At 52.8% G+C, this 11,136-nt stretch overlaps 2 protein-coding genes across 3 annotated transcripts in view; both read left to right on the top strand.

Moving 5' to 3' along the window:
• The window catches only part of PLA2G6 (phospholipase A2 group VI), a 58,013-nt gene extending 50,058 nt beyond the window's left edge, over positions 1-7,955 (top strand). For both annotated transcript variants that reach the window (XM_023729047.1, XM_004374038.2), the window contains 5 exons: positions 4,073-4,209; positions 4,677-4,831; positions 6,924-7,091; positions 7,561-7,634; positions 7,811-7,955. In XM_023729047.1, coding sequence (XP_023584815.1) covers positions 4,073-4,209; positions 4,677-4,831; positions 6,924-7,091; positions 7,561-7,634; positions 7,811-7,955 — 679 coding nt within the window. The remainder of the gene's footprint in view (positions 1-4,072; positions 4,210-4,676; positions 4,832-6,923; positions 7,092-7,560; positions 7,635-7,810) is intronic.
• A 1,720-nt stretch (positions 7,956-9,675) lies between these two features.
• The window catches only part of BAIAP2L2 (BAR/IMD domain containing adaptor protein 2 like 2), a 29,186-nt gene continuing 27,725 nt past the window's right edge, over positions 9,676-11,136 (top strand). The window contains exons 1-2 of the mRNA XM_004373852.1: positions 9,676-9,726; positions 11,015-11,090. Coding sequence (XP_004373909.1) covers positions 9,676-9,726; positions 11,015-11,090 — 127 coding nt within the window. The remainder of the gene's footprint in view (positions 9,727-11,014; positions 11,091-11,136) is intronic.

Here is an 11,136-nt window from a genome sequence, read left to right as displayed (position 1 = left end):
ACATTCAGTTGGATCACTTTTCTTGGGAGTAGGCATAAATATGGATCTCTTCCAGTCAGTTGGCCAGGTAGCTGTCTTCCAGATTTCTTAGCATAGACGAGTGAGCACTTCCAGCGCCGCATCCATTTGTTGAAACATCTCAGTTGATACTCCGTCAATTCCTGGAGCCTTGTTTTTCTCCAGTGCCTTCAGTGCAGCTTGGACTTCTTCCTTTAGTACTGTCAGTTCCTGATCATATACTACCTCCTGAAATGGTTGAACATCAACCAGTTCTTTTTGGTATAATGACTCTGTGTATTCCTTCCATCTTCTTTTGATGCTTCCTGCATCGTTTAATATTTTCCCCATAGAATCCTTCACTATTGCAACTTGAGGCTTGAATTTTTTCTTCAGTTCTTTCAGCTTGAGAAATGCCGAGTGTGTTCTTCTCTTTTGGTTTTCTATCTCCAGCTGTTTGTATGTGTTGTTATAATACTTTACTTTGTCTTCTTGAGCTGCCCTTTGAAATCTTCTGTTCGGTTCTTTTACTTCATCATTTTAGCTACTCGACATTCAAGAGCAAGTTTCAGAGTCTCTTCTGACATCCATTTTGGTCTTTTATTTCTTTCCTGTCTTTTTGATGACCTTTTGCTTTCTTCACGTATGATGTCCTTGATGTCATTCCACAACTCATCTGGTCTTCAATCATTAGTATTCAATGCGTCAAATCTATTCTTGAGATGGTCTCTAAATTTAGGTGGAATATTCTCAAGGTCATACTTTGGCTCTCATGGACTTATTCTAATTTTCTTCCATTTCAACTTGAACTTCTTCCTAGTCTGTCTTAGTCTGGAAGCTCAGCTGAAACCTGTCCGCCATGGGTGACCCTGCTGGTACCTGAATACCGGTGGCATAGTTCCAGCATGACAGCCAACATGGAAGCCCCCACAGTATGACAAACTGACAGACACGTGGGGGCTTTATGAACTATGTTATGCCAATTGACCTAGATGTCCCCCGAGACCATGATCCCCAGCCCTCAGCCCTAGTAACTCAAGGTGTTTGGATGTGTCTAGGAAGCTTCTGTTGCTTTGACTTGGTCGAGTTGTGCTGACTTCCCCTACATTGTGCACTGTCTTTCCCTTTACCAAAGTTAAAACTTGTCTGCTATTTAGTTGGTGATGGACTTTGGGCCCTTATCGAAGATCAGGTAGCTGTAGGTGGATGGATTTACATCTGAGTTCACAGTTCTGTTCCATTGGTCAATGTGTCTGTCATTGTACCGGTACCAGGCTGTTTTGACTACCATAGCTGTATAGGAGGTTCTGAGGTCAGGTAGTGCAAGGTCTCCTACTTTAATACTTCTTCTTCAATAGTGCTTTACTTATTCGGGGTCTCTTCCCTTTCCATATAAAGTTAATGATTAGTTTTTCCATCTCTTTAAAGAATGCTGTTGGTATTTGGATTGGGATTGCATTGTGTTTGTAGACTGCTTTGGGTAGGATTGACATTTTCACAATGTTGAGTCTTCCTATCCATAAGCATGGTATGTTTTTGTAGGTCTCTTTTGGTTTCTTGCAGTAGTGTTTTGTAGTTTTCTTTGTATGGGTCTTTTACATCCCTGGTTAGATTTATTCCTAGATTTTTTTTTTTTTTTTTAGAGACTATTATAAATGGTATTGTTTTCCTGGTTTCCTTTTTATAGTTATCTTCACTGGTGTATAGGAATCTAGCCGATTTTTGTATGTTTATCTTGTAGCCTGCTACTCTGCTGCATCTTTCTATTAGTTCCAGTAGTTTTCTTGTGGAGTCTTTTGGGTTTTCTATGTATAGTGTTGTATCATCCAGAAGTAGGGACAGTTTTACTTCTTCCTTACCAATTTATGCCCTTTATTTCTTTTTCTTGCCTTGTTGCTCTAGCTAGGACTTTTTAAAAGTCTAAATTTAGTTGGTACCATTACCCTCCCCTCAAGTAAATCAAGAATTTTAAAATGCTTTAATTCCAGATACCTCCTCCCATCTTATTTATAATTGTTTTTCTGTATTTTAAATCTATCTTGTTTTTTTAAGCCTCAAGACATTATTATTATATTTTGAAATTGATATTCATTTAGATTTATCCACTGGTGTGCTGCTAAACTGGATCTCCAGGGAGAGAAAAACCCTGATTTGTAGCATTTGCCAACTCCCAGGGCATAAATACCCCCACTATGGCAAATTTCAAGTTAACAACAGTCTAACAACCAGCTTGCAAAATTTAGCAAGCCAGTGAGGGACAGCTCCAGCACACCATTCTGTATGCATGCTTGTGTGTGTGTGTTTGTATATGTATTTGTGTGTGTGTGTGTGTGTGTGTGTGTATTGCTCTTTATTGGGGGCATCAATGCTGAAGTTCAAGTTTACTGAATTTGGAACCTACCTTGAGATTTGGGTCTGTGTTCCATTTACCTCTCTGAGTTCTTACTTATCCTCAGACTTTGGCTTGGTATTTCCTTTCTATCTTGTCAGGTCTTCTGTGCTTTTAAGAAAATTTAAAAATATATTTTTCCAGTATTTAAATTTTTGTTCAGTGGGAGGGTTGTTCAAATAACCTACCCACAGTATTCCCAGAAATGGAAAACCAGTCTTTTTTCCCCTATGCAGAGTTTTTTCTCCCTTCGTATGTAGAAATATATATGATACACACACACACTTAATATTGTACCCTTTATATTTTTCTTTACAGTATAACGAATACATTTCCATGTTACTTTGAACTTGTAAGCTTAATTTTGAATGACTACAAAACATTCTGTTGTTTACTTACCTTTTCTCTTGTTACTGGAGTCCCTGGGTGGTGCAAACAGTTAAACACTCGGCTGCTAACTGAAAGGCTGGAGGTTTTTGAATCCACCCAGAGGCTCCTCAGAAGAAAGGCCTGGTGATCTACTTCCCAAAAATCAGCCATTGAAAACCACATGGAGCATAGTTCTACTCTGCACACATATGGTTGCCCTGAGTCGGAAGGACTTGACGGTGGCTGGTTTGGTGTCATTGGTTTTCTATTGTTGCCATTCAGATTGTTTCCATTTTTCACCATAATGAATTACGCTGCATTGAATAGCCTTATGCAAAAAGCTTTCATTGTAGTTAAGATTACTCCTTTAGTATAGACCTTCCAAAATGGAGTTCCTGGATCAAAAGGTCTTAATGCATGTTAGTTTCTAAGGGGGCTATGCCAGTTTCCCAGCAGTATTTCAGGGTGCCTGTTTCTCTTAAGATAAGAAGGAGCCTTCTTTAAAGGTCATAGACTCATATGGTCGTACATTTCAGAGGTACCACAGGTGACACAGTGATAAGTCTCTCTCCCACCCTGTCCCTGTAGCAGCCACCACGCCGTTCCCCAAAGTCAGCTCACTGTTGCTAGGCGCTGCTTATGGATCCCTTCGGAGCTACCCTTTGACTGAGCAAATATGTACATATGTTTATGACAAATGGCGGCATAACAAATACACTGTCCTGCACTTTGCTTTTACCACTAAACCATAAATCGTGGTGACATATGTTTGTTTTGTGACTAATGGCAGCATACCAAGCACACTTTCCTGAACTTTGCTTTTTCCACTTAGCCATAAATCGTGGCACCCAATCCACGTCAGTACATAAAGAGCCTCCCCAGTCATTTTACAGCAACGCAGAGCCCCATCGTGCAGGTGAACTGCAGTGTGGTTAACTGTCCTTTGCTTTTACACACTGCCGTTGGTAGCCTTGTGCAAGCCAGCCTCACCAGCGTTTGAGAGCCTCGTAGGATGAGTCCCCAGAAGTGAGATTGCTAGGTGGAAGGATAAGCCCATTGGCGGTTTGGACCAGCCTTGCCGAACGGCCCTCCCAAGGTTGTACCCAGCATTGTAGGGAAGATTCTGTTTGGGGGAGGATGGGTGGATTTTGATCAGAGGGGAAGAAGCCCACCAATTCAAAACAGGGGAAGCCCAGGGGCCTGTGGAGTGCCGACTCTGCTGTCCAGGGCCCAGGGGTGAGTGCCAGATTAGGAGAAAAGGGGGTGAGGGAGGACGGGTGACTTCAGCTGTCCTGCTCCTTCCTGGTTTCCCTCCAGGGTGATGCTGACAGGGACCCTGTCTGACCGGCAGCCGGCTGAACTCCACCTCTTCCGGAATTACGATGCCCCGGATACTGTACGGGAACCTCGGTTCAGCCAGAATACTAACCTAAGGCCTCCAGCTCAGCCCTCAGGTTAAAACCATGTTTGGTGCACCTGTGAGAAGTCAGTTGGCCCAGAGAGGCTGAGGGGTGGTGGGTGGGAGTCCTAGGCTTGCCAACGGGCACCCCCATCCCACCACTATCCACCCACTGTACCAGGTCTCACTCCCCAGCCTTTACCTGCTGAGGGCAGACAGAGCTGGGGAGACACCAGGCCTCAGGCAGGCTAGCGGAGGCCCCTGTCTGAAGGAGGCCACTGGAGGTCCCCAGCTGCACCCTGCCTCCCACCAGGACGCAGGACCAGACAGCAAGCATGGCCTTGTCAGTCCTTTTCCTGTGGAGCTTCCAGCCTCCACTTTTCCCACAGCCCCACGTGCCCACACATGCGCGTGCATGTGTGCTCACACACATGCACGCTCACACCCTGATGTCTGAGGTGGGCTGGGTTTATACCAGCCCCTTGTGCCACTGGGCCACCCTCTCCCGCCCCCCGCCCCCAGAACAGCTGGTGTGGAGGGCAGCCCGCAGCAGTGGGGCAGCCCCCACCTACTTCCGGCCCAATGGGCGCTTCCTGGATGGCGGGCTGCTGGCCAACAACCCCACGCTGGACGCCATGACTGAGATACACGAGTACAACCAGGACATGATTCGCAAGGTGAGAGCCACCTCAGGTCGGAGAAGAGGGACATGACCGCACACTACAGCCCCCGTTTCAGCAAAGCTCCCTGAGGATCGACTCCCAGGAGAGCAGATGGCTTGTATTCATGCGTCATCTGCCAGTGCACTCCACAGCAATTTTATCTCACACATGAACCTATTTGATGGCTGGCATCTGCACTGTGCTGAGAATTCCGAGGCCCAATCTAGACCAAGTGGTGAAGAGGGTCATGATCAGTTAACAGCATCTGCTGTTGGGAGAAGGGCAGGGGAAAGCCTGCATATCATGTACATGCCAGTCCCAGCCACTGTGCCCAGCCCTGGGGACACATGCTTGCCCTGGAAGCACTTACATCCAGTAGGGAGACAGCCTGTAAGCAGGGACGTGCCCCTTTAAAGGGTCTTAGATGCTGTGATAGAGATCAGTGGAGGGACCTGGGAGGGGGATCACCTTTGCTTAGAGGCCTAGGGGCTTGGAAAAGGCTCCATGGAGGAGAGGACCACATCCTGAGGTCTTTGGGGGTGGAGCAGTGCAGAGCAATGATCCAGAGGAAGAGAAGCAGCTGTCACCCTCAGGAGCTAGAGCAGCCAGACCCACACATGCTGAAAGAGGCAGTGTGGAGCAGCGGGGCCAGCGTGGGCTCGAGCCGGACAGGCTCTGGATTTGGGTCCTGGCTCTACCCATACTTCACTGGATAATAGTACGGCCAAGCCTTGCGAGCTGGAACTCGACGAGACTGCCTTGTTTTTCCAAGTCTCGCAAGTTTTCTGCCTTGGACAGGGTGCAGTCTTACCACTTTCCTCCCGCTCTATATTAGTGGAAGATATTTGAGTTTTTCTTCTCTGACAGGTTTCCTCCTTACGTGGGTTCCAGCTTTCACAGGTTTTACTGTACCCACCAAGGAGCCCTGTTGGTGCAATGGTTAAGTGCTTGGCTGCGAACTGAAAGGTTGGTGGTTTGAACCCACCCAGCAGCTCCATGGGAGAAAGACCTGGCAATCTGCTCCCATAAAGATTATCGCCTAGAAAACCCTATGGGGAGTTCCACTCTGTAACACATGGGATCCTACAAGTTGAAAACTGACTCAACGGCACCCAACAAAAACAACACATGCAGGAGTGTTGTGAGGACTCAATTCGCTCTAGTTTGTAAAATGACCTGGAGTGTGCAGTCTCCTTGCTGACTGTAGTTATCTGTCAGAGGGGGAGCGCCCTCTAGGGGCCAGACAGGGCAGGGCAGACTACCTGAAAGAAATTCAAATGGGAAGGGTCCTCAGCCGTCATCCAGCCCACGTTGTTTCTATTATGGTTGAGGAGCTCTGGACCCAGAGTGGGAGTGACTCGCTTGAGATCACCCAGCAAACTGGCAGCAGAGCTTGTTCTGGAGCGAAGGAGAGCTCCCCACCCCCTGACAGTGTGGCCTGGACAAGCCTCATACCCCGGCTAGCTTTGCTGAGAGTCCTCATTTGTGAAATGGGGCAATCAGTGCCCCCTCCACAGACTGGTGGGAGGAATAAGTGAGATAGTGATGTAAACGCCTGGTGAGTACCGGAAACCTTCCCTGGCCACGAGCTTGACCTTACATCAGGCAGGAGCCAGCCCTTGAAAGAGAGTACCCCGTGCTAGTGTGTTTTTACAGTTGTGACCCCGTGTGTGTCAGAGTAGAACTGTGCCCCATAGGGTTTTCAATGGCTGATTTTTCAGTAGATCGCCAGGCCTGCCTTCTGAGGTGCCTCTGGGTAGACTGGAACCTCCAACCTTTCAGTTAGCAGGGAGCACATTAACCGTCTCCACCACCCAGGGCCTCCTGCTCATGCACACAGGGCCTTTGTTGGTCCACAGGGCACTTTTCATCAGCATAACGGCCTGTGATGCACACACCAGCCCTTGTGCTGGGAGGAAGCTACAGCTCAGAGGCCAGGGGCAGTGTCCCGGTCACAAGGGGCAGGCCAGGGTGAGCCCCAGGCTGCATCCTTACCCTGGAGGGCTGCTGCTGGCTCCTCATGCTCCCTCCAGAGCCCGCAGCCTCTCTCTGACTCTCCCTGAGGCGGGAAGCTCTCTGCTGACTACCCCCATCCTGTTCACAACAGGGTCAGGGCCACAAGGTGAAGAAACTCGCCATTGTCGTCTCCCTGGGGACAGGGAGGTCCCCACAGGTGCCCGTGACATGCGTGGACGTCTTCCGTCCCAGCAACCCCTGGGAACTGGCCAAGACTGTTTTTGGGGCCAAGGAACTGGGCAAGATGGTGGTGGACTGTGTGAGTAGGGCCCCTTCCCCTGGGGTCTCCAGCCCCGTCTGATGCCTTCACCTTCTTCCTGTGGGAGGGGCAGGGCGTTGTGAGCCTGTTTATCCAGCTGCAGGGAGATAGGCCCAATTCATAGTCTCCATGCCAGGCAGGAGCCTCACCCAGAGCCGCGCTTCTCAAACACTCCTTAGCTGTGGGGGAAGCGGACAAGGGGGCCCGGCCACTCAGCCGATGCCCCCACCCCTCATGCCCTCAACAGGCTCAGCCAAACCAAATGTGGAACCCATAGATGGTGGACAGTGGGGACAGCAGCCCCAAGAGGGGCACCTGCCCAGTGTCCACTGCTGATGGGTGGCTAGGTGCGACTAGAACCAGGGGTTGTGATTTCAGGGCAGGGCTTCCCCACCGTCCTGGGTGGGGCCTCTGGGGGAGGGCCACATGCAGGGTGGGTAAGGGTGCTCACCAGGCTTCTTCCTGCCAGTGCACGGATCCGGACGGGCGGGCCGTGGACCGGGCCCGGGCGTGGTGTGAGATGGTCGGCATCCAGTACTTCAGGTGAGGCTCAGCCTCATGCCCTGGCCTGGCCCGACCCGTCCACCTACCCAGCCCTCAGCACGGCCTTTCCCTTTCCCCAAGGGGCTGCTCTGTTCACCGTGCTCACCCAGGCTCAGCTCTTGTCCCCCACCCAGGCTGAGCGTCCTGGGGTGACCCCTCCTCCTTGGCCCAGACAGATTGAACCCCCAACTGGGGACAGACATCATGCTGGATGAGGTCAGCGACATGGTGCTGGTCAACGCCCTCTGGGAGACCGAGGTCTACATCTACGAACACCGGGACCAGTTCCAGAAGCTCATCCAGCTGCTGCTTGAGCCCTGAGGCTGCCAGGCCCAACACCCCCACCACACCCCACCCCTCCCCACCCCACCTCACCCCACCGGGGAGGCCTGGAGAGGCCCAGATCTCAGAGCACTGGGCAGAGCTGGCCCCTCGGCTGTGCCTGGCGCAGGCCTGGGCCCAGGGGGCACCAAGCTTCCTGCCTGAGGCTGGTCCTCAGGGCCTCTTTCCCCGTTCTGTTCTCACCTGGCATTTTTTAATTCCAGGCTTAAAAAGCTAGAGCCTCACCTGGCCCCTTTTCCTGACGTAAAGGGGCCTCTGACAACCGACCAACAGGACCCCTCACCCTGTCAGCTGAAACACTACAGGTGCCCGTGTGCCTGCCCTGACCCCAGCCCTGGCCTCCCACAGGGCTCTGGAAGGCCACCCCAGCCTCTCAGCGGCCCCTCTGGGTTCCTTGGTGGGCAAGGCTTGCCCGTTCCGCCAGATAACCCTTTTCCCTAGGGGTAAGGGCTAGAGAAAGGGGGTGTCCCCTACCGCTTTAGCCAGGGAAACCCCAGGCTTCAGGAGCGGGAGGCCCGATTTGACTTTGCCCCTCAACACGCCCGCCATCCACACCAAGCCACCCCACCTTAACTCTCTTGGCTCTCAAAGGTCACTCGTGGGGATCCAGTTCTTCCTAACAAGGAAGTGGTTTAAGGGTGTGCCTGGGGCTGCACTGGAGAGGGGCTCACGGGACCACCCCAAAACTGAAATAAACTGGATTCAAGTTGGCCTGTGTTGTGTTCATTGTGGTATGATGCAGCCCCCCACCCCCCACGCAGCCTTGACCTTCACCCTTGACCTGTCGTCTTTCTGTGCCCACTCGGAGCCTCTACTTCCATGCTCCCTGGAGTAGGGTCACCATCTTACCCCTCCTTCTCAGAGAAGGAAATGAGGGCTAACACTCTGATCCCCTTTCCCAGAACAAGCCTGAGAGGTGCCCAGAAGGCAGGCTCACCTGCCCCAGAGCAGGCCCATGTCGGGTGGGGCCTCGATCCTCACTGTCGTGTGCAAGGTGAGGGAGCGAGGGAGCACCCCATTTGACAGCAGAGGGTATTGAGACCCAGAGAGGGCACGGGCCTTGGCACGGCAGGTCTGTGTACCTTGGAGTGTGTGCTGCCTCTTCTCCGGCAGGATGTGTGCAGAGGAGCTGCAGCGGGCGCTGCCTCGGCCTCCCGAGGCCCAGGCCTGATGGGGACCAATGGAGGGAAGAAGTCTGAGAACAGTGCCCACCGGTGGGTCTGTTCAGCCTCCAGGGGTCGACCCCCTGGGTCTGTCAGGAAGGGGTTAGAGCAGCTCTAACTCAATAGGGTGGACAATGCCCGAGACAGGCCCCATCTTGGCAGGCAGGCGGGAGGGCAGGGTCCCCGCAGAGCCAAGAGGTCCCCAGCTGGCTGGGAAGCCTCACCCTTGAGAAGGACTCAGGAGAATAGCCCTGGCCACACGTCCCCCCAGCTATGGCTCAGAGGGGTGAATAATTGAAGGATCAGGTCACACGAAGCCACCCCCGTCACAGAATGCCTTTCCCCACCGTGTCGGGTTACGCCCCAGATCACATTCTGACATCCCTGGCTGGTGAATAATTAAGCTGCCACCTCCTCCTCAAGGCCCACAATCCCCAGGGCCCAGTCTGCACCCTCCCTCGCTGCCCGCTGAGCAGTGGGCACCAGCAGACACCACCCCAGCGCTCCAGCTCTGCCAGCGCCCGTGCGCCCACTCCATGGCCCCCGAGATGGACCAGTTCTACAGGTCAACCATCGCCATCTACAAGGTGAGCACGTGTCCTGGACACAGAGGTCAGGCCACTCTGGAGGACGGTGAGCGTGGTCTGGCCTGAGCTGTGGCCACAGGGGTGGGATCCTTTGGAGCAGTTGGCCATGCCAGTCTGGGCTTCAGGGCAGGGTTTGTCCACAGTCACCCAGAGTGGGAGGCCAGCCAAGATGGCACTCAGTGGAGCCCCACCACCACCTTCCAAGCACTGGACAAGGCAGGACGGGGCCTAGGGTGGCTAGAGCTGGGAGCAGGGGCCTCAGTAGCTGAGCCTAAGGGGTGGGAACCCAGACCTGAGACCCAGAGAGCCCGAGGGAAAGGAGCCGGCGCCTGGCCTGGAGGTGGGAGATCTCTTTTGTTTCTGAGCCCCTCACTCAGACTCCCTGCTCCTCCCAGAGGTATGCAGACTCCATAGACATTTATTGAGCACCTCCTGTATGCAGGCCCCTTTCACCTATAGGCCTCACGGCACCTTACCTGTGGGGTAGAAAGTAATCACCCCATTTGATAGATAAGGACACAGATAGAGGTGAGGTTTGATAAGCCCAGAAGTGAATCAGGTTGTTCAAGGTCACGAAGGAAGAGGAGCTGCTGGGATTTGAACCAAGACCAAGTTTAAGTCCAAGTTCAGGGCTGTCTTCACCACCCCACGTGGGCACCAGCTGGCCATGGTCTAGGGCGGCCACAGGGATCCAGCCACTGCCTCTCTCCCAGTGTGTTTTGCATTGAGGAGGGTGAGGTCTGCCCCTGGCCCTGCACGGCTGTCAGCAGCCCGTGTGTCCAGCCCAGGGAGGCCTGGACTCAGGACCTCAGCAGACAGGCAGGTTTAGCTCAGGGAGTAGAGCGAGCCCCTCTGAGGGGCACTGTTGCAGAGACCGAGGTCTGCTGGGGCAGGTGGGCAAGCAGAACCCTGGCTTAGAACCAAAACCTGCTGCCGTCGAGTCGATTCCGACTCATAGCGACCCTATAGGACAGAGTACAACTGTCCCGTAGGGTTTCCAAAGAGCAGCTGGTGGATTTGAACTGCTAACCCTTTGGTTAGCAGCCGAGCTCTTAACCATTGTGCCACCAGGGCTTCTCGCTTGGAACAGGGCTCCCAAAATATGGCCTCTAAGGCCCCTGCTGGCCAAGAGCAGGGGTTCTGGGTGACCTCAGGTTTCTGGGTGGCCCCCCAGAGTCTGGAGGCTTCTCACTGGCCTGGGAGTGTCTGCTCTGAGGCCCGACAACTTGCCTCAGCTCATCATTCTTCTCCCCAATCTCACCCCTTCACCCTTGCCCTCCGGATCCAGAGCATCATGGAGCAGTTTAACCCTGCCCTGGAGAACCTGGTGTACCTGGGGAATAACTACCTCCGGGCTTTCCATGGTGAGTGGCCAGCCACAGGGCGCCTAGCCCCGCCCTCTACCACCCC

Source organism: Trichechus manatus, unplaced genomic scaffold, assembly GCF_000243295.1.
Source record: "Trichechus manatus latirostris isolate Lorelei unplaced genomic scaffold, TriManLat1.0 scaffold00027, whole genome shotgun sequence".
Taxonomy (NCBI): Eukaryota; Metazoa; Chordata; class Mammalia; order Sirenia; family Trichechidae; genus Trichechus; species Trichechus manatus.
Note: the sequence above shows the minus strand (reverse complement) of the source record. Positions and strands in the feature narration are given on the sequence as shown.